This window comes from Thamnophis elegans, chromosome 1 (genome assembly GCF_009769535.1).
Source record: "Thamnophis elegans isolate rThaEle1 chromosome 1, rThaEle1.pri, whole genome shotgun sequence".
NCBI classification, from domain to species: Eukaryota; Metazoa; Chordata; class Lepidosauria; order Squamata; family Colubridae; genus Thamnophis; species Thamnophis elegans.
The window spans coordinates 109,713,251-109,736,503 of NC_045541.1; the positions used below are offsets into that span (position 1 = coordinate 109,713,251).

The 23,253-nt window shown below is 43.8% G+C and overlaps 2 protein-coding genes across 3 annotated transcripts in view; one reads left to right on the plus strand and one right to left on the minus strand.

Annotated features, from left to right (window-relative positions):
• DDB2 (damage specific DNA binding protein 2) overlaps window positions 1-8,552 on the plus strand; it is a 42,064-nt gene extending 33,512 nt beyond the window's left edge. For both annotated transcript variants that reach the window (XM_032227001.1, XM_032227009.1), the window contains exon 11: window positions 942-8,552. In XM_032227001.1, the coding sequence (XP_032082892.1) occupies window positions 942-1,183 (242 nt within the window). In that variant the 3' untranslated portion in view covers window positions 1,184-8,552. The remainder of the gene's footprint in view (window positions 1-941) is intronic.
• On the minus strand, window positions 7,650-21,810 carry ACP2 (acid phosphatase 2, lysosomal). Its single transcript, XM_032227049.1, has 11 exons — window positions 21,622-21,810; window positions 20,936-21,031; window positions 20,081-20,167; window positions 16,960-17,112; window positions 16,485-16,583; window positions 16,282-16,371; window positions 11,361-11,493; window positions 11,188-11,276; window positions 10,532-10,638; window positions 9,831-10,006; window positions 7,650-9,743 (listed from the first exon to the last, which is right to left on the minus strand). Exons 1-11 carry the CDS (start codon window positions 21,739-21,741, stop codon window positions 9,607-9,609), a joined length of 1,287 nt encoding a protein of 428 aa, XP_032082940.1. The 5' UTR covers window positions 21,742-21,810; the 3' UTR covers window positions 7,650-9,606.
• Window positions 21,811-23,253: the final 1,443 nt, after the last annotated feature.

Here is a 23,253-nt window from a genome sequence, read left to right on the forward strand (position 1 = left end):
CATTGATCATCCAAAACCTGAAATTTGGTTTTTGTAATAATTTTTTTAAACCTCCAATAGTTGTTTCAGTTACTTGAAAATGGTAGCAAATAATGTATAAAAGAGGAAAAGGGTTCAGTGCTCCTTTTGGCTGGAGATCCTCTTGATTTTTGTAAATCAAAATTTTAATTTGTAAGAAAATGTAATTAATAAGAAAATGTGGAATTCATTCAAAGGTTCCATCAATTGTCATGAATCAAGAGGGTTTTAATTATTTGCAGTAATTTTTTTGATCTACTGGTTCCATCCAACCACAGCTCATCTTGTAAAACTAAGAATCCATCAGAAAATTACATAGCTGGACATATGTCCATGTTAAACCATTATTATATTATTGCCAAGAAAACTTAAATATATCTACCTAGTTATTAAGAGTTACTTATCTAGGAAAGAGAGAACTGCTGCCACCTGTTGAAATAATGTTTTAAGAAGGAAGGAGAAAATGAAATTTGAAATTGAAGCATATTTTCTTGAAACAATAAAAAAATCCAGTTAAACTACTTTAGGTCAAAAGATTTTTTACATAATTGGGAATATTTCCCCATAATTGATCCTAGAAAATGTAAGGCCTGTTCTTACAAGGAATCGAGTTGCATAATTATGTTTATTTTTGAAAATAAGACAATAAAAGTGAACAAAATAGGAAAATATGAGATTGAACTTTAATCTTTGTTACTTAAAGAGTACTACTATTTTTGGGTTGGGCAAGATAATGTATTCATTATTTTCAGTTATTTATTCAGTTGTCAGAATTCTATTACTCTAAAATCTCTTTGCAGACTTGGCACCAAACACCCAGTTTAAAAAACTGAACCACGTCTGAGATCTTGGCTCAATGGTTTATGTGGTTTATAAGCTATCCAAGGCTGAATTCCTAAGAGTGTGATTCTGTTTTTTGACAGGCTTTAATATTCTGATATGGGACCGAGAAGTAATGATAGGTAAGAAGCAGGAGGATCTCATGCAAGCAATGAAAGAGCAGAAGGACGTGCCCCACCAAAGAGGACAGAGGCAAAGGCAATCAAACAAAGAAACAAACAAATCCAAAACTAAACTGCTCAGTCTTGAATTGGAGGACACCAAAACAAAGGGTAAAGAATATACAATGTACACTAAGAGAAGAAAAGACCCGGAGGACTTATGAGTCAAGCTTGTGTCACTAGTGTTTGCTTGGAGCAAAGTTGGTGCTGCTGGTATAATGTGTGACATTGACTTCAGAAGAAGGAAGCCCTTTTTACTGTGGACCATCTTCTTTGATGATGGAAATTATGCTAGAGAACTGAGTCATCTACTATTATGGGCAAGGCATAAGGCATTTACATATGCATGTACTTAAATGAGCTAAAAGGAACATTCTGTTTTGTGTACCTGAAGGCTTTTAATTGTTTAAGGCAAAGTACAGTGCGCAAAGGTATGCTATCAACCCAGATTACAGTATATTTTCAAACCTGGCTCTTTTCTTTTCATAATATATTGAAAACTATGTTCGTCCTATGCTCACTAAAAATAAGAGCTGCTTGTTTGTTTGTTTTAAGGACCAACATAATTTGTTTTTTTCTCAGACACAGGCATTTGTATTGTGTGAGATTGTAAAACTGTATAGAACTTAGACATATAGAGGTACAAAAAAGGCAACTAGCTATAGGTACTTTACTTTACTTTACTTTAAAACAGTTATTGTGATTGACTTACTGTGTTCTTTTGTTCAAAAAATATGTTTAATAATGTTTTTGTATCATAATTATTTTGTTATACAGAGAAGCTACATGCTTCTTGAGAAACATAATAGTTAGGGCATAAGCCTGCTTAAAGAATATATTGGAGAAACTTAATAAAAATTGAATGAATGATCAGAGTCTCATTTTGGGGAGTTGTGCTCCACACATCTTAACTTGTCCCTTCAGTGTCTTTTATAAACTTAATACTGTTTTTTTAAAAACGATTTCAAGATATGAATTCTATATAATATATAAATGTACAGGGAAATAGAGCTCTTTATTCGTTTCAAAGGCTGTTAGAAAAGACCGTTGGCTTACCTGAACGGTCGTTCTCTGGGCGCTGCCAGGAGAGTCCAAGCATGGGTTAACACAGTCTGCCTGCCCTTGGACTCAGTGAGTTTTTCTTGACCACGCCTCCCTTTGCCTCCATATTTTCAGTTTAAAAACGAAGAAGAAACCGTACAGGAGCCCGTTCCCGGTCAAGCATAGTTCAGGCCCTGTACCCTGGAGAAGAAACCCTTGGGCGGGTTTGGACTCTCCTTGCAGCGGCCAGAAAATGACCGTTCAGGTAAGCCAATGGTCTTTACCCAGTGCGCTGCTTGGAGAGTCCAAGCATGGGACATACCCAAGCTATTTTGTCCCAGAGTGGATAGAGACTGAAGCCTCCTGAGTCTCGGCGACCCTCTGCAGAATTCTTCTCCCAAAGGAGACTTCGGCTGAGGCAGAGGTGTCAATTTTGTAGTTCTTGCTAAACGCAGTGGGGAAAGCCCACGTGGCTGCCCTGCAAATGTCTATAATAGATGCCTGGGTCGCCCATGCTGCTGAAGTAGCCACGCTCCTGGTTGAATGCGCTGTCACGCGGTCTGGAGCAGTCTTGCCTTGATGTTCGTACGCCAACTTGATACAGGCGCGCAACCAACGGCTGATGGTATGAGAAGACGCCTTGCGGCCCAACGACCTGGGATGGAAAGACACAAAAAAGGATTCGGAGCGTCGGAACTCCTTAGTCCTCTTTATGTAAATGCGTACAGCATGCCTCACGTCTAGTTTATGCCAATTGCGTTCCCTAGGGTGAGAAGGCTTGGGACAAAAGTTAGGCAGAATTACTTCCTGAGCTCTATGAAATTGAGTGTTGATCTTAGGAATAAACATGGGGTCAAGTCTCAAAATGACTCTGTCAGTATGTACAATGCATAGGTCCTCCCTGACGGAAAGAGCTGCCAGTTCAGACACTCCTTGAGCTGATGTAATGGCCACCAGGAAGGCCGTCTTGATGGTCAGATGGTGAAGAGTCGCCATTCGAATGGGCTCAAGCGGAGGACCAGTTAAGGCTCGCAGGACGAACGGCAGGTTCCAGGACGGGTACCGATGAACCGCTGGAGGGCTGATGTTCACCGCGCCCTTCAGGAAGCTCTTAACCTGTGGATGCTGACTCAGTGACTGAGAGGAGCCCCGGGCAAGAATGGTGGACAAGCCGCCACTTGGCGACGGAGTGTACTAGGTGCCAGCCCTTTGTCCAGATCCTCCTGCAGAAAGTCCAAAAGTTGCGGGACTGTAGCAGAAATGTCTGTAATGCCCTTAGTCTTACACCAGGTAGAAAAGGCAACCCAGGTCGCGTCCTATATCCTAGTGGTGGAAGTCCTCCTGGCCGCCTGGATAGTGCATATGACCTTGTCAGAGATGTTCTGCTTCCTCAGGAGCTCCCCCTCAAGTGCCAGACGGCTAACTGTAGCCACTGGGGATCCGGGTGGTTGATGGCCCCTTGGCTGAGGGATCCTCCACGGTTTCTGAATGGAGAGACTGACAAGGTCTGCGTACCAGGACCTCCTGGGCCAGAATGGCGCCACCAGGAGGATCTCTGCTCCTTCCGACAGTAGTTTGGCCACCACCTGTGGAATGAGAGGTAGAGGGGGGAATGCATACAACAGTCCTAGGGACCACTTGCACCTCAGCGCATTCGTCCCCTCCGCCCACGGAGAATGATAACAGCCGAAGAATCGCAGCAGTTTTGTGTTTGTGTGTGTGGCAAAAAGGTCTATTTGCGGTTTGCCAAACCTCACGATCTGCTGAAAGAGGCCCGGGTGTAGACACCACTCCGAGTGGTCGATCTGTTGCCGACTCAGCCAGTCCGCTTCCTGATTGCTGGTTCCGGAGATGTGGTCCACTCTGAGAGAGGCTAGATGATGCTCTGCCCACCTGCCCAGGGCCTCCGCCTCTGTCATGAGGCTCCTGGAGTGGGTGCCGCCTTGTCTGTTTATGTATGCTTTTGTTGTCACATTGTCCATCATCAACAGTACATGTCAGCCCACAATTAGAGATGAAAATTGTCACAGAGCGAGGCGTGCTGCCCTCAGCTCCAGCCAATTTATGCTGTGGGCAGCTTCCTTCTGAGACCACCCGCCTTGGGCGAGCTGGCCCTGACAGTGAGCTCCCCATCCCTGAAGACTGGCGTCTGTAGTCACCACGACCCTTTTGGGTTCCTTGAACAGGCACCCCTTTTCGACTGCCGTGATCCTCCACCAGGCTAGAGATCGAATTACCTTTTGTGAAAGCCGTACTCGTCTGGAAGAGTTGCTGGTCTTTGCTCTTTTCACTGGTAGAAGGAACCACTGCAGTTCCCTGGCATGGAGACGTGCCCAGGGAACTACCTTCAGACAGGAAATCATGATTCCCAGGAGCTGGGACAGTTTTGACGATCAGCACCAACCTTGACAGACGGCACTGACGCACTCTGCCCTTGAGAGTTGCCAGTCGATCCAGAGAAAGGAACACCTGACAGCAGGCTGAGTCGATGATGGCCAGGTGTTGAATGCACGTGGTCGGCCGGAGATGGCTCTTCTCCAGATTGACTGAGAAGCTGTATTGTTGTAGTGTCCGGATGGTCATCTGGACATCTGGCCTTGCCTGGTCTGGATTTGTAGAGTGGATAATTATGTCGTCTAGATAGCATTCTAGGCGAATGGGACGGTTCCGGCTGCCACCACTGCCAGGATCTTCATGAAGGTTCTGGGTGTGGATGAGAAGCTGAACGGGAGAGCTGGCAGCATGAATGGGGACATGCAGGTAGGCCTCTTTTAGATCTATGGTGTCAATAGATCTCCTTGTCTCACACAATCCAGGATGGAGTGGAGGGATTGCATCTTGAACCTTTTGTAAGTCAGATGCTGATTCAGGCTTTTCAGATCCAAGATGGCCCTCCACCCCCCACCCCCCAAATTCTTCGGGACCAGGAACAGAATGGAATAGAATCCCTGCCTCTCCTGATCCCTTGGGACGGATTCTAAGGTCTCTATTTGGAGCAGATGGAGGATCTGCGGCTGCATAAGCCCCCTCTTTAAGGGATTCTTCGGGGTCGGGCAACGAATGAATTTCCTCTGGGGAAAAGACAGAAACTCTAGGACCAGGCCCTTCCTGATTGTATTGAGAACCCACGAGTCCGAGGTGATCCCCTCCCACCTGTCGGCATATAGTTGAAGCCGACCCCTATGGGAGGGATCCTGTGATGGTCACTTTCCCCTGCGGAACTGACGGGAGTTGTTGTTACCCCCGCGAAAGGAATGCTGCTGTTGTCTGTTACGTGACCCGAAGGAGTTCCTATCCTGAGTCCTATCGCCCCCTTGGTTGTAAGATCTCTGGAAGGAGGAGGAGGTGGACCCTTGAGCAGCGTCCTGGTTCCGAAATGCTTGTTTACGAAAAGAACCAGAGCTCTTACGCTCGTTCTTCAGGATGGCTGGGATAATTTTACGTTTATCTTTCGTCTCAATGACAAATTTATCCAAAGCCTCCCCGGATAACTGAGCACCCTTGAAGGGAGCAGACGCTAGCTTCCACTTCGCCTTCATATCCGCCTGCCAGTGGCGAAGCCATAGGATAATGATAGGAGATGTTATGTTGTACACCAAGGCTCTGGAGGCAAACTTTGCTGCATTCAGCGAAGCGTCAGCTGAGTACTCCACGGCTGTAATGATCTTGCTGAGATCATGGTGCCACCAAGAGCCCCGGGAGGGAGGTTTGGACCTAAGCTTCCTCAGCCAGAGCAAGGATGCTCTGGTGAAAAAGGACGCCGAAGTGGATACCCTGATGGGTATCAGGAGGCCGCCTGATGTGTCTTATGGCATGCCTTCTCTGACTTCTTGTCTGCGGCTTTTAGGCCTTCCAGAAGATCGGCTGGTAGGTTTGAATTTGAGGTCAAAGAAACCACAGGGGCATCCACCTCAGGTAACTTTAAGATGTCCTCCATCCCTCCACGGTATAAAGGAATTTATCCCCACCGCTGGGGTTGGTTAAAGTACCGGGCTGAACCCACTGTCTTTGGACAATGTCCATGAAAAGATCTGGAACAGGAATGAGCTGCTGAGTGGGAGCCGTTTCCTTGAATAGCCCTTCCTTGGGGTCTTTGGAGAAGAGGGCGGAATGTCAGCCTTGGGGGTAGAACCTAGTTCAGTTGCCTCCTTGGCCTTGTGACGTATGGATTTAAACAAGGAAGGCTCAACAGACCAGTAAAGGCCGGCTTGTCTGGGGGAAGATCATCATCCTCAGATAGTTCGAACCCCTCAGCCTCCTCGTCTCCCCAGGTGGAATCCTCCGTGGCTACAGATGAGCCCAGGGAGGTTGGGGCCCGTGTGGCAGTGGCCGCAGGAGAATGCTTGGCCTTGGAGGATCCTGACTTGTGGGATTCTGACCGGCGGTAATCTGTGGCTGAATCTGGCCAAAAATGGCCGCCGCTGTTGCCGGGCAGAAGAGAGCGCCGCCAGTGTTACCGAGGCACAGGGAGACAGCGTGGCACCAAAACTCAGCAGTTGGGGTTTTCTGGAGTTGGGAAGACTTTCCTCCCACGCTCGCCAGCAGCCGCTGGACAAGCGACTCACACGTTCTGACCCTGCTTGCGACCAGCGGGGAAGAAAGACTCCCTGGAAGCCTCTCAGCACTCCAATATCTCAGATGGTATAATTTGGTTCTTATCTATCAATGTGCAATACAAAGTGGTCAAAGTAATCTTGGGGAGACCAGTCTATCTGCACTTGGACTGGAGAGCTCCCTAAATTAGTCCTTACGGGCAGACTGAGTTTTTAAACTGAAAATATGGAGGCAAAGGGAGGCGTGGTCAAGAAAAACTCACTCAGTCCAAGGACAGATAGACTGTGTTAACCCATGCTTGGACTCTCCAAGCAGCGCACTGGAGAATACATTTATTTTTATACAGTGTAATTCAGTCATTGAGTTGGAAGTGACAATAAAGGTCATCTAATCAATGCAAACCCCTGCTTATTGTAGCTTCCACTAAAGCATCTCTAACAGTTTACCATCTAGCTTCAGAGAACTCATATCATGTGGCAGTCTGTTCCACTGGCAAATGATATGAATAATCAGTAAGTTCTTAATGTCTAACAGGAGCCTCCGTGCTTGTAGTTTAACCTTGTGTTCTGGTCCTGCCTCTAGGGCAATAGAGAGTAAAAGCACTCCTGCTTTAATACATAAAAAAATCTAGAAAATGGATTATTTACTGGGAAGTTGGTCCCATGTCAAGTTTCCTAACTATAATTGACCTCAATACAAAAAGTTCCCATGGTTGTATCTTTTCTTGTGATCCAGCTGCTAGACATGTGCAAAAAGAGCAAAACAATAAAAAAGGGAGCAAAAATTTAGTCTCATCTTGGTTTTTAATGAAAACATTAAGAAAGTGATCAAGTGAATTACAGCAACATTTAGTCTCAAGAAATAAATCATAGTTTTTCCTCATTATGTAGCAAAGCAAATTATTTCCCATTATTTTCCCCGTTATTTCCCATTATTTTATTTACAACTTAGCCTGTTAAGAAATTGGCATATAAATTGACTTGATTCATTTCTGGAAGTGATTTATCTGAGTTTCTCTTGGTTCTATCTTCTGCCCTGCCCTGCAGGAGACATACAGTATCATACAATTAGTTTCAATAGAAAAATAAGAAAGACAACTTCAAATGGAATTGGGAATTGTTTTGGCAATTGTCTTGTGTACTCTTTAGTAACAGGATACTAATGTAGTGGCTTTAGAGGAAATGTAACGTGAAATGTTTTGTAATGAGTTGAACTTTTCAGTATCTCCTTGGAGATTGCAGTTTCAGCCCGGAAAAAGCAAAACACACCATTACATTTTTTACTTCATATTTCCTGGCATTTTTGTATACTTAGATGGATTTGATTACGGCAAGTAACCAGTATTGCTCTTTTTAAGTAGTCTGTTTTAAGGAAAGAGAGAATGGGTTTTTTCTAAGAGTGGGGTGGGCTGTCTTCTTAGCATTTAGTCCTGCTATTGCAAACAAATTGATGGGCTATGCTTCAGTTGAAGATAAAAAAAGACTATGTAGAAAATTGTCCTGTAGATAAATATAAAAGAGGATTTTTACGGAACTTGTTAGAAAACTTGGAGCAATAAATTGGTGGTTTGGGTTTTTTCCCCCAAAGGCGGTAATTTAAAAAGTGCTGGTTTTATGGACTATGTGGCAATTATACTATGGATTCTTATCTTCAGATTCCACTGTTCAGGGATGAAGGAAATACATTGCACATCTTCAGGAGCACTTCGGATCCTATAGAATTCAGATCTAAGGAAAGTACTATTTTCTCTAAAATGTGAACGAATATTTTGATTAAAGTTAAGAAATTGGCTATGTCTTGTGAATATTTGAAATTATAGGCTTGTGATTTTTATATGCCATATAAAATATTTTTGATGAGGTAGTACGTGTAGTAATTTTCTCTTCATGGAGTGGAATAAGAAAGACATCTATGTTGCATTGCATTGTGTAAAGAAGGAATATACAATTTGAGGTGAAGCGCAATCAGTGAAGGTCAAAGAGTAAAAAAAAAAAACGGGGCAAAAGTTAAAGGGTTTACGCAAGAGCCAAGAGAAAATGTGTGGCACCAGCAGCAGTGGAATGGAATGGGCACTAGGGAAGATTTGGGAGCTGCTGATCTCCCAAATATATATGACCCTGTATATTACATAACAATAGAACCTGCTAAGTTAAAAGTTATCTGGTCTTTAACTTCAGCAGCATGTTTCAAAATGAAGTTTAGGAATGTAAAACCAGAGACATAAATATTTCTACCACAGATACTTGAATAAGACCTTTGAATGTTTAAGCATGTGTCCTAAAGCACATGTTCTTTTAACGTTCCTCTTGTCCAGAATACTGAGCATGATGTATCATAGGTATGTAAATAATGGCTTGAATGCCTACATTTGATTAACCCTTTTCTGTTACAGAGGGCAGGGAGGACTCTAATATCACTTGTCCTATCTTTTGAGTATCTAAAGACTGAGTAAAGTACCTATTGCACAATTCTGTGTGTGTTGACTTGGAAGTGAATCCCATTATGTCGAATAAATTTAAGATTTCTTCCTATGGCTGTTTTCTACGATAGAAACCATGATTTTTTTCTGAATTACTCGTTAGATTGGTTATTGCTGGTTTAGCATCATGCCATTGTCACAGTGTAGAAGGCAGGTACAAGTGGCAGCTACTAGACTGAAGGCTTTTTAAGGAGCAGTGAGCCACTTTCCTGTACCATTTTTATACCATTAAGACAGGATATTGAGTTCAGAGAAAGAAAAGCCTAACCTTGTTGAACTAGTCATGCACTGAGAAATAGCAATCTAAGACCATGTTGGCACTTTACTCCTAGAAACTAACTGCATTATGCTGTGCTAGATAGAATGCATCTGCTAGTTGCAGCAGCTCCACTGTCAACTCTTGTGCTTCAAAAATCAAAATCAGTAAGATGTTTAGTCATTGAATGTGGCCCCATTTGTCCCAAAGATCAGCTCTGTTTCCTCTTGCTGTCTCAGGAGGGGCTGAAGCAATTGTCAAGGCTGTTCCTCTCCTTCATTGGAGATATGGCTATAGCCAAGAGGCTGGGACTTCACACGGATGAGTACTGTCATGAGCAGAACAATAAGTAAGAAGAGGAGAGATCCACTGACAGCCAAAGTCACAATAAGTTCTGGAAAAGAGTGAAACAAAAACCATCCTGGTTATAATGGTTTAATCTTACACGAATCTTCCTTCAGATTCATCCGACCTCACTCACCTGTGTTGTTCCATGTGCTTATTATCTGACATTCCTGTTTCCAGTCCTGTGAAATAACCGGCTCTGTAAGTTGCAGGAATTGTTGCAGGGGACAGCGCTGTTTACAGTCGGGAAGCAGCAATACATAAGGCTCCTTATGACTCTCATTCCGAAAGAACATCTCCACTGTAAAATTACTGGAAGCAAGACATGTGAGAGAAACAGGTATTAATGGTCCATCAGCTGTTTAATATCACATTTTCTATGGGAACCAAGCACTGAAGCATGCAGCTTCTATCCAACCTAATCTCCTTTGTTTAATACTGGAAATCTAAAAGTTACACCCCCCCCCCTCTGTTTGGAGCACTGGCCTTATGCAATATAGCTATTTCTCTGGTATATTTTTTGTATCGGATCACAACCTGTCATGTCAAGGCAATAACAGGTGGAAAGGATTTGTTCTTAAATATTGTGTCCACAACTGTATCAAAGTACTTGCATAATGCATAGGTTACTGGCTATTTTCTCATATTCACATCAAAGTTAATTGGCATTGGTGGAAAATAATAATTATTTTAAACAGATTGGAAAAGGTAACTATGAATTGCTGTGAAGATTGTAATTCTCTTTTAAAGTCATTTGTCTTTTCTGAATGTTAAAGTTCAGCATGCAGTTGCCTTTGAGTCCTTATATTCATTTGATATCCTGAGCAAAGCCCTCACCCATCATCTTCTTGGTACAGTTCAAATATATGACATGAAGCATAGGGCGGTTGCTTCCCATTATAAACATTCAGAGCTGTCTGCAGTGCTGCAAGAGTGGTGTCATGCTGAGGAAAGAAGAAATATGTGAATCTCCCCCTTGACGTGCACAGAAGACAATCTAAAATGCATTTTGTAAGTAAAGAATTTCCTGAACTACAGTGGGATAAAAACTAATGTGATTCTAGAACATAGATTAATAGTTAGCATTTATTCTTACAATGAAGAGTATTTCAGAGTGCAAGGTTCTCCAAACCTCGGTCCATGGATCAGGACCAAGCTGTGGCATGCCAGAAACTGGACCATGCAAACTTGGGAAGCCCCATGGGGGTAGCGTTTCCTGCTTAAGCAGGGGGTTGGACTAGAAGACATCCAAGGTCCATTACAACTCTGTTATTTTGTTCTGTTAATCCAGGGGGACAAAACCATGCTCCCCCTTCGGTCCTCAGAAAGGTCTCTCTCCATGGAACTGGTCCCTGGTGCCCAAAAGGTTGGGGACCGCTGTTGTAGGGTATTACAGAAGGGGAGACACGGAAAGTATCTGGATCTGTCCTTTGCAATGACGAGGGAGGATAAGATCAGGAAACTGGGTAGCTGACTCAACACGCCAAACTTACCGCTGAGTACATAAGCATTTTGACATGGTGAGGTGCTGAGTCTTTTGTAGCTAAGGTAAGATTCTTCCTTATTTGAGACAAAAGAACTCCTATAGTAAGAAAAAAAGTCTTGATCATAATCTCTTACAGACACTCCCACTTATTACTTGAATAAACATTTCTTCTTTACTTACCGCCCTGCAGGCGAGCTTTCTCCACTCGTCTATAGATGCCAAAAAGGACATTAAAACTGAAATCTTTTAACTCCTTCAGTTTGGCCATCACCACAGGAGTTACCCATGCTGGAAGACGCATTTTGTGCATTGTCTAGAAAGACACAAGAAAAGGTTATTTGCCCTTTGGAAAATGTAAATATTCCTAAAATCTCAAAATTATGTCATACAGAGCCTGTTTGCAGCTTAATACAATTTTGGAATGATGAGGAGGAAGAATAATGTACAAAACCAACATCATTTAGTAAATATTAAATAATAACACATTTTTCATCAAAATAATAATAGCCCCAATATTCAAGTGATTTAATATTGAAGTGTTTTTACACAGGGTTGCAGACTCCCAAGTCTGAAAAGCTTCTTTCATGTTGATTGAAAAATTTAAATTTGACAACATACCTACCGTACTATTTTTGGAGCAGGAAAACTACGGTAGTTTAAGTATTTAATAGGGCTTAACTTTGTTTGAAATAATATGTCAGTATTTCAAACAATAACTTTGTTTGAAAAATATGTTATATATTTTCTATAGCAGCGTGTGTGTTGGGTCACAAGTACTACCAAGAAATTATTGAAGTAAAATGTTTGAATTGGCTTTCCTCAAATTATTATGTAAACATGGGGAGCTGTGTGGTTGAGAATATGGAATTGGGTTTACGGTTAAAATGCAATATGATACTATTGACAAATATCAAATGTAGACTGTAACTTCATTTCTATTAGTCATGTTAAAGGAGCCTGTCAATTTAAAATCATGTATCAGATTCAACCTAGATTTTCATCAATTTATCATTCTAATTTATGAAGTAATATTTCCAGTTATCGTTATCACTGTTAAGATCATCAACCAGAATTTGGATCTTTTCTATATTACCAGCTCCGTGAAATCAAAAGTCATATCCTGTGGTATGTAACGCAATGTGACTAAGATGTCCCCTAATCTGATACAATCTGATGTATGTTTGCATGAGAATTTTTTTTTCCTGTTGCACAGATCGGGGTCTGTGTGTGAGTGAGACCTCTTTCTATGTTAACTACAGACACTAATATTAGACAATATACCTCTCAGTAAGAATATGGAGAATAGGGTTTGTCTATATTGCAACAGTTTTATTAGCCTATAGCAGTGATGGCAAACCTTTTTGGCACCGGTGCCACGCTCCGGAAAAGCCAAACTTCTAGGTTCTAGCGCGCAGGGATGTCCAACAATCAGATGGCTGGCACGCAAGCAAAAGGCCAGTTTTTGGCACTGGCGCAAAGAGACAACATTCTGAAAAAGCTGAACTTCTGCGTTTTAGCATGCATGCGTGCCCAACAATCATCTGGCTGGCACGCATGCACAGACTGGTTGCGTCCAAAAGGATTGTGCTCCGGAAAAGCTGAACTTCTGGGTTCTGATGTGCATGCACACCCGACAATCAGCTGGCCGGCACACATGCGCACACTGGTTTTTGGCACTGACACACGTGCGAAGGACAGCTGATCATCACACACACATGCATGCCAGAAAGCCAGAAGACAAACAGGCAAGGCTGCGCACGCTGGGCAAATGGCTTCATGTATCACTTTGGACATGTGTGCCATAGGTTCACCATCACGGGCCTTCAGGAATGGAAATAATTCTTTTTTTATGGAAGAAGAATACACAGAGGTTTTACAGGAATACAATTTGGATAGGGAAGCCTTTCTCATTCTGGACCTCAGTCATCCTAGCTTTTATAATGTCTAGATCAGTGGGTCTCAACCTACCTAATGCCACGACCCTTTAATATAGTTCCTCATGTTGGGACTCCCAATCATAAAATTATTTTATGTTTTCCGTATTTTTTTGAAAATATGTGTTTTCTGATGGCCTTAGGCGACCCCTGTGAAAGGGTCGTTCGACCCCCAAACAGGTCCCGACTCACAGGTTGAGAACCACTGGTCTAGATGGTATTAAAATCCACATTAGAAGTTTACCAGATAGTGAAAGGCTGTGCTAGAGGTTTGGAACAATGTGCTTCTATATAATTCTGGTTTCATTTTGTGGTTAGTTTGCAGGTCTTCTGATAGAACAGAAGCTGCTACTCAGAAAAGAGGAAGGTAGTAGTGTGTGTTATTGATTGCCCCACCCATATTGGAGGGTCACTTAACTCTTCAGAATAGGTTGTCTGAAGGGGGATCAATAATAAATAAATACGTATTCTTCAGAGAGAAAGTGCATCCACTTTCAGTAACTAAGTCACATATTCGAAACCTTATTAGATGGTTATTATATGCATGTTATAACAAGAATAACAATTTGAGTAATAACAGAAGTATTTCTGTGTAGTACAATCATGTCATGAACATTCTCCATGAATCTGTAATATATACTTTAAGTAGCCCTTGAGTAAGAGCATAGGTCCGTGATGGCAAACCTATGGCATGCATGCCACAGGTCAGCTGATTTATTTTTGGCCATTTTTTCGCCCTTAACTGCTGCTTCTAGCTCAGGGAGAGCAGATCGGCTGAGCCCGGCTCTCTCTCTCCTTCCTAGGATGGATCTGGTGAGATGATCAGGCTTTCTTGCTGGGCTTGAGTAGGGGGGAGGCAGAACTGTTGCCCCAGCCACCTCTGGGTGCAGAGAGACAATGCAGCAGGGCAGGAAAGAATCTATTCTTGCCAAAGACCAGAAAGCCTATGCGGGGACAGAGGCAGGCTGGCTTGCGCGCAGGCGGGCGGTTTGCCAGCATGTCCTTTGCTTGTTGGGGGTACTCCCATTTGCCCTTAGTGACGGGGAATGCTTTGTCATGTGGGCGAAGGCTGGTTCCCCCCCCCCTTTGCAACACGCAGGGGCTCCCCGCAGCATTGGCTCATACATGAGTCAGCTGCCCTGAGCTGGCGGAAGTGGGTGGATGCAGATGGGCGCATGCTAACCTTCCCATTACCATTGCATCTGCCTGGCTCGCCCTCCCCCCCCCCCCCGGGCTGGCTCCCAAGCTAGGAGGCAGAATGTCCTTCTTCATGGGAGAAAGGAACAGAAAGGGTGTGCAGTAGGGAAGCAGGTTCCCGGAGGTGTGTGTGAGAAATATTGGACTAGTGGAGGGGGGGGGGAGTTTCCCCTTTTTGCCACAGGAGCAGCGCTGGGCTGAAGCACCCACTGGGCATTTGGAGCTTCCCTGAAATCTCCCTCCGTGGACTTGAGGGGAAAGTCCCCCTTTTCCCCCCTTCTCAAATTGTGGGAGAGCGGCAGCTTTCAACAAGTTTCCGAGTGCACCGGCTAGCTGAAGAGACTAATCCAGTAATGAACCCTAATCATAGCCTCGGCCCAGCAGGCGGGTGGGCAAACAGGTGTGCCCTCTCTCTCCCTGGCTCGCTTGGACTGCGTGGATTTCTTCGCTCAAGCGCCACGGTGACCCACGCACCGGCTGGGCGTGAAGTGCTGGCTGCAGAGGCGAGAAGCCAAGCTTGGAGAGCTAATCAGAGGTGGTGCACACTCTCCCTCCCTCTCTCACCAGGCACACCGCGATTTGAGAAGAGGGAAAAGAGGGGGGGCTTTTCCCCCCTCAAGACCACGGAGGGAGCAGCACTGGGCTGAGGTGCCCAGCTGAGGGAGCTTTGCTTTGTTTTCTTCCTCTTCCTTCTCTACAATCTGTGCAAAGCATTCAGTTTCTAGTGCAGCCGTTGCTCTCAAGTTATCTTGAAAAGAACTCAATATTTTCCCCCTCCAAGTCAAACACTCAGTTCAGAGAGCCTTCAATGACCGACTCCTTTTTAAAATTCCTATGAACAGCAGTACATACGTTTATTCAATTGTATCTTTTTAATCGTCCTCTGCTTTGAGCTTGAAAGGAGAGGCTGGGCTGAAATGTGCAAAACACTCTTGAAGTTTTGCAATTACTTTTTGCAAAACTGTCAGTTATTATCCCTGTGTCAGTGAAAATGAAAAGCAAAGCTCCCCATGCCTCAGCCCAGCACTGCTCCCTCCGTGGACTTGAGGGGGGGGGAAGCCCCCCCTTCCCCCTTCTCAAATCACGGCGTGCCTGGTGAGAGAGAGAGGGAGGGGGGCCAAGGTTTCATTGGCGGATTAGTCTCTCCAGCTAGCCGGCGAGTTCGGCAACTTGTTGAGATGTGCCGCTCTCCCGCAATTTGAAAAGGGGGGGAAATGGGGCTCTCCCCTCAAGTCCACGGAGGGAAATTTCAGGGAAGCTCCACCTCCCTCAGAATGAAAATGCCTGGCGAGGTGCTTCAGCCCAGCGCTGCTCCTGTGGTAAACAAGGGAAAATGCCCCCCCCCTTGTCCGATCTCTCTTTCACACACACCCCACCCCGGGAACCTGTTTTCCCACCGCACACCATTTCTGTGTTGGTGGAAGGCGCTGGACATCAGGGGCATTGCACTTGCAACCGCCCGCCAGCCACCAGGGAGACCGCTGGTGTTGCCAGGTGCCTCCCGGCAGATTTGAGCCACACTTGGCTCAGCGGGGGGGGGGGGGGGGAGTGTCATGAGGCTTCGGGCCTCTGAAGGCAGCGGGGAGCGGCAGGCACTGCGGGTGCAAGTGGAAGGTGCTGGAAGCCTCCGGAGGGCCTGGGGGTGGTCAGGGAGGTCATTTTTGCCTTTCCCAGGCTCTTAGAAAGCCTCTGGAGCCTGGAGAGGGCAAAAAATGAGATCATCGCGGACTCAAAAGAGGGTGGGGTTTGCATGCGCATGCGTGGGTGGTTGCATGCGCGCAGAGTCGCACGGATAGGATTATGGATGTGGCAAGCCCACCCATGACCCCCCTGCTCTCCCCCCCGCATTTGGCACGCGATGCCAAAAAGGTTCGCCATCACTGGCATAGATAGTTTCAAACATTACTAAGGCAATAATTTTAACAAGCACCGAAAGCAAATGACTAACTTACAACACAAAACTAACATACCTCACAAAAGAGTGCATCATGCACACTCCAGATAGATTCAAGGGAAACATCCTGAATTCCTGTCATGTTTGCCACCATTTTCAAGAATTCCTGTAGAACATACATACATATATATATATATTCTTTCTTTCCATGATCCCAATAATTACATAAAGAAAGCAAAATATTATATGATGTATAAAAATACATAGAAAGCAATGTACCATATTGTGGACGGTCATATTTATATACTCTGGCGTCTGCTTGGTCTCTTTTTGCAGCTGTTCATAACGGGGACAGGAAGATAATGGAAACCGCAACAGCTGGAAAGAAGCAACATTGATACTAGATTAAAAATGCTAATTTGAGCACAAATCCCTTTTTATGATCACTAATTTCATGACAATCTGCTTCTCTAGGAGCTACCTATTTGTTTTGGCTAAGAAATCTGGCAATTAAAAATCAAAGTCTAGTAACCCCTTTTATCACCGACAAGGTTTTATAATAAGACATAAACTTTTGTGAATAGCAGTTTATCAGATTCCACTGCACCTCACAGCTCTCTCATAACAACTGGGAATTGAAGTTAAAAAGCAGAAGAGTGGAGCTCAAGGTAGTAGAAAAGAAAAGTATTGAAGAGAGGTATTTTGACAGAGATAGACCTAATCTTCCAGCATTTAAAGTGTTAAAGTGACTCACCTTCTCCATGTGGCCAGGTACAGTGTGTACAGGAATAGGCTGCCAAGTAATATTAGGATTAAACACTTGTTGCCCTTCTGGAGGATACAGGCCTGCCAGATTTGCCTCAGCACTCATCAAGGTTCGATCAAAATCTGTACTGCGAACAAAGATCTTCCAGAGAAAAAAGACAAATAAAAGTTAATTACCATATTTTTGGAGTATAAGATGCACTGGAGTATAAGACGCACCAATATTTTGAAGAGGCAAAAAAAGGGCACGCATAGCCTTTAGGAGGCTTATAGTAATTAGTAATTTAGTAATTTAATAAATTTGTATGCCGCCCAATCCCGTAGGACTCTGGGCGGTTTACAGAAACAAGATAAACGTTAAAAGTTAAAAATAAAAAAGATACAATTTTAAAAACAACACACCATACATTCCGTCTAGGTGGGGCTGGACCTTGTTCAACAGCCCCAGGCCTGCCGGAACAGCCAGGTTTTAGTGGCTTTTCGGAAGGCCGAGAGAGTGGAAAGGGTCCGGGTCTCTACGGGTAGATCGTTCCACAGGGCCAGAGCAGCTACAGAGAAGGCCCTTCCCTGAGGGGTCGCCTGCCGGCATTGTCCACCCAACGGCACCCGGAGGAGGCCCAGCCTGTGAGATCTTGTTAGTCGTTGGGAGGTAAGTGGCAGGAGGCGGTCTTTCAGATAGCCAGGTCCTAAGCCATGTAGGGCTTTAAAAGTAATGACTAGCACCTTGAAGAGGTGAGAGTTCTCCTGGGGGCTGGTGGGGTCAAAATGAGCAAAAAATGGCCCGTTTTTTGCTCATTTCTCCCCTCCCTAGTCCCCAGGAGCACTCTGAAAGCCTGGTAAGGCTCTGCACGGCCATTTTGATGAAGGGGCAGGGTTTTGGGAGGCAAAAATGCTGTATTCAGTGTATAAGATAAGATTTTCAGCCTCTTTTTTGAAGGAAAAAGGTGCGTCTTATACTCCGAAAAATATAGTACCTTAGTGTCACTGTCATTACTATACTCAGGCTAAGAACAAGCCTAGGAAGTCTATTTTAATCAAAACCGCAAATCTTGAGCTGGCAACATTTTCAAGCCAAGAGCTGTGGTTCAAAGTGCAGTACTACAAGTGTGCAAACTCTCCCACCATCATTCATTGTGCATTAAAAAGGGCTACTATGGATGCAAGTCTAGGGTAGTTTCCCCCCCCCTTCCCCCCCCCCCCCTAAATGCAAACCTTGCATCAGATGGTTAATTTCCTGCTAGAGCATAATTCTGAACAGGATTATTGGGAAGAAGAAAAGAAGAAAGCAGGATATTTTTTCAGGGCTGTTACATGGCAACGATCTGGGTTTCTACCTCTCAGTGATCATGGAGAGCAAAGAATTTGTAAGGCTGTTAAAGTATGGTCATTGAGTGCAGCAGACAATAATAAACATAAAGCTAGATATAGCTTGAACTTAAACTTCCTTGAGGAGTTCAAGCTAGGTATCTCAGGAAAAGGACGTTTAGGAGCAATTGTGGTTTTGGTCCAGATCAACTTCCAATTTCACAGACCAATCAAAACACTTTGATGCAATGTGTAGTAGCTAAAAAAATACCCCCAGAGTTCTTTTTCAGAAACAAGAATGATCATTTAATTACTTTTATCTGCTTCTACAGTCTATGGATTTCCCTGAATTGTAAATGTATGGGCAACGAGCTGTTCACAGAAATAGGAATTGACTTTTTCTTCAGGCATGTCCACATATTTGTGAATGAATCCTGCAAAACAACGTTGTTTTTGACCAGAACACATTGTGCCATAAGTGAATAGATGTCAGGTGAACAGATCGTCCAGAAATGTGTCATAAACAAACAGTTCTTTGAAAAGGGAATTACTCTTTGATGGTCCAAGATATCTAAATGAAATGTTTCTGAACTATACTGAATAAACAATATGGTTGTGGATTTAGAAAGGGGCACTGAATCTTTTGAATGCAATCCCCTGCTCAGTGCAAAAATCTTAATTAAAGCATTCCAACAGATGATCATCTGATCTGCCTAACACAACTAATGAAGGGGAGCTCTCTCTGAGTAATTGATTCATTCTCATTAAATTGTGTTTTTAAACATTCATGGGAACCTGCTTTCCTAAAAATTCAATCAAGTTACTCTGTGTCTTGCATATTAGGATGAGAGAGAACACATTTCTCTGAAATTCTTTCAGTTATCTAAAAAAATCTGTTTCTCCTTTTAACCATCTTTTCTCAAGGCAAATACCCACTTTAATCTTTCTTCGTTGCACTTAGTTTCTAATCCCGATCATCCTCATTGGTCTTCACTGAACCTATTCTGATTTCACTGATACCTTCTTAAAATAGTGCCTGAAACTTGACTCAGGATTCAAGGGAGGGTCATATTAAAACAATGATTAGGTCATGTAATTGGACATTATATTCATACTGATGAAACCTATATTAGGTTTTCAATTTTTGCATCCACATCCCACTGCTAGATTAAACTCAGTTTTCACTCAGTGTTCATTTCATTTCTGTTTCATAAGTAAAGAACTATTTACTTGTCTTTTCAGATTATTTCTTTAGATTATCCAGATTATTTTTGAATTTTATTTCTGTCCTCTGAGGCAAGGGTTTCCAATCTTGGCAACTTTAAAACATGTGGACTTCATACTGGCTGGGAAATTCTAGGAGTTAAACTCCACAAGTCTTAAAGTTGCCATGTTCTAGGGCAAGGTTGTCAAATTCGCCATGTCACATTGATGTTACGTGACTTTTTTGCCTTTGCGGAGCTGGGGTAAGCGTGGCCTGCATCTGACCCGTGGACCGTCAGTTTGACACCACTGTTCTAGAATATTAACTATCCTACCCAATATTGTATCACATTTAAAACCGATAAGCTTTATCTTTGTCTCTTGCTCCGAGATATTTATACAAATATTGACTTAGCCCTTTTTCTTGTGACACATCACTCAATGCCTTTCTCCAATATGATGTATGATTATGCAACAGATTAACCCAGAAAATAAAATCTGTGCACATACCTCTTCTGTTGCGGTAAAGCAATATTATGCAAAATGCACAGAAGGAACAAGGAAAATAAGTTGTTACCGCTAGTCATATGGAGTGCACCAACCTCTTGCCTTTCGTATGACGCATTCAGGAATCCATCATAACGCCTACGAAGAGCTTGGCCGAGGTCCCACTGTTGCTGCATCCCTTCCTATTCATATCAACATGGACAAATTAACAGTGAAGCAGGTCTTAACTGCTAGCTTACAAAACAGCACAATGTAAAAAGAACGTTTTTACAGCTCAAATGTTTTCAGTGGAGGAAAGGTGAACAAAACAACTTCCTGAAATGGAGAGAACAACAACACTCCTTCAAAGATCTATTTTCTGTCCTATTCCTTCTCTTTAAATTTTCGGTTCTTCTTACAATAAAATAAACTTAATAATTAATTATAACAACTGATCATCTCCTTGGATTTTGAGTGATACTACTGCTTCCTGGGCAGTGGTGGGCGTATTGGTGTCTGCCTGAAGCACCAGGTACCGTTCCAGTACGGTGCTCCAGAGGGCCCACCCAAGCTCTTTACCTGCATTTGAGCTCTTTGGTGCTTCCGCGCACAGAGCGCACGATGCCTGTGCAACGCTCCACCGAGCAGCTAGAGCGTCGCAAGAGGTAAGTATGCATGCGGGCGCTGTGAGCGTTCATGTGGTGCACGCTGGACCCCATTGCAACCGTACTGGTTGCATGGGATCTGGAACCCACCACTGTTTCCGGGATAACAAAGAAAGTAGGAAAAGTTGTATAAGAATAGCATGCCAGAAGAGACGGGGAGGGGAGAACAAAGCAGGAAATATTAAACTCTTGCTAAAAGTGCTTGGGTGACACTTGTTGACAAGGCAGTTCTTCATTCCTGGCTTCAAAAAAGAAGTTCCCTTGATTTTTAAAGTTCCCACCGGCAATTTATTTTGGGAGTCCCACCTGAGACAACTGTCCAAATCCTTGGGGCCAGGCGCTTTCCTGGTAGGGATCTCGGGGATATGTCTTCACGGGGGAGCGATCTCCATGCCGATACAACTGGAGGAAATCAGAAAGACAGGCATTCTGGGTAGCCCATTCCCATGCTTGTGGAAATTCTAATTTAGGTCTGGGGAAAACGTTATTATTTAGCTCGAAAGGTGCGAGGGGACTGCTGTTACTAGGCGGGATAGCCGTACCGGGCGACCAGCCTCTCCCGCCTCGCTGAATTCTTCCCTTCCAACGCTCCCGCAATTAGCAAAATGCGAAGAATGGCAACGTTTGGATGGCAACAATACGTGAAGATTTCACCTCCACGCAGACCTGCAAGGAAAAGGCAGGACGCCACCTAAATGCACTGCCCGATGCCATAAATACGAGTGGGCACGGCGTCGTCGTTTTTCTACTAAATTAACAAAAAAGTCGCCGCAACTGGCTTTTCAAAGCGATCTCATGTTTTTTCACGCCACTTTTAAAACGGATCTCACGGTGAACTTCTTGGCAGCTCACAGATTTGTCTCCTTTCCTTTTTTCCCTTTAAAAAAAGGCAAATAAACCTCCCCCTCTCGGGACACGCGTCACCTGAGCCACATGATTGCCTGCCGGCTCCCCCACTTAGCCCCCTCCCGCCAGATTCGTTGGCTGCTCACCAAAGTCACGAAGCGGAGAGTCCGGCTCTGGGCGATCGGCGGGGCTAACGCGAAGAGGAAGCCCAGGGTAAAGGTGAAGGGGAGCCCCCTCCAGTTGCAGCGACTTTCTCTGCCTCCCATGTCTTTTCTCGGCAACCATCGATGTTTCTTGCTCGACCTTCGTTCCTGGGGAAAAAGTGAGCATGCTCCGTTCAGCCGCGCATGCTCAGTAGCAGCGTTTGACGCTTTCTCTGGCGTCTTTTCGGAGAAAGCGTTTTGTTAGAGAAAGGGAGGGAAGCGATCGGACAACAGAACAACAGAGTCGGAAGGTACCTTGGAGGTCTTCTAGTCCAGCCCCCTGCTCAAGCAGGAGACCCTATATAACATTTCAAACAAATGGATGTCCAGTCTCTTCTTAAAAACTTCCACTGATGGAGCATCCAGAACTTCTGAAGGCAAGCCGTTCCACTGGTTAATTGTTCTCACTGTCAGGAAATTTCTCCCGAGTTCTATAAGAGTTCTCAGTTCTCCTTTTGTGGCTTATGTTGAAGCAGAACTGAGATTATTAGGTTGCCTTCTAGAAATAGAGCAGAATAATAGAGTTGGAAGGGATCTTGGAGGTCTTCTAGTTCCAATCCCCTGCTTAGGCAGGAAACCTTACCCTATGGGGCTTCTTCACATGTTTGCTTGATCCAGTTTCTGGCATGCCACAGCCCGGTCCCAGTCCCGATCCACGGACCTGGGTTTGGAGACCCCTGCACTCCGAAATACTTTTCATTGTAAGAATAAATGCTAACTATTAATCTATGTTCTAGAACCACTTTTATTTTTATCCCACTGCAGTTCAGGAAATTCTTTCCTTACAAAATGCTTTGTAATCCACAGATGTATTAAAAAATGGCAGATGAATAAAAGTTACAGTTACTGTAAAAGATTGTAGAAAAGTAGACAAGCTATATCATCAAGTGAAAATAGGTAGATCTTGGAGATGCCCTTAAGTTAGTAGCCAAGTGAACGCTAATTGTATCCTCAGTCTTTTGGCAACCGTCTCACAAATATTGCAGATTGCAGCTCAGGTCAGGGGAGAATTTGTACATTGTCAGGAAACCTGAGAGAGTGGCTGCATGGGGAATGGTCATGAAGTTATTAGATGAAGGAAGGCAAACTTTTTAGAAAATGAAAATCTTGCTCAAAGAAGAGATGAGGAAGGCAAGTCTTGGAACTATAAACATTGACCTTATCGTCATGAAGATCTGATATCAGAAGAACTAAGTCCATCCTATCAGACTATTAGCCAAGAAATAAGAAATAGTGTACTAAATCACACTGAGTCTTGTGGAAGAGCTTGGACAAAATATCGCTGTGTGAATTAATATTTTTAGGAGGAAGCCAAACAAACCAGGATAAATAGTTTTAGGCATTAGACACTCGCAAGGATTGTAAAGTATTACCAAAGATTTTTTTAAATGTAAAGTTTCAAATCTTTTAATATAAAGTTTCAAATCTTTTTTTTTTAATGTGAAGTTTCAAATGTAACTTCTCCATACAACTAATCCCTGGAACAGACACCTGGAAACCAGCAAATACAACTCATCTCTAGTTCTGCCTCCATCTAAATATATCTGTGAAAAGAAGCATCAAATTGTATGTCTG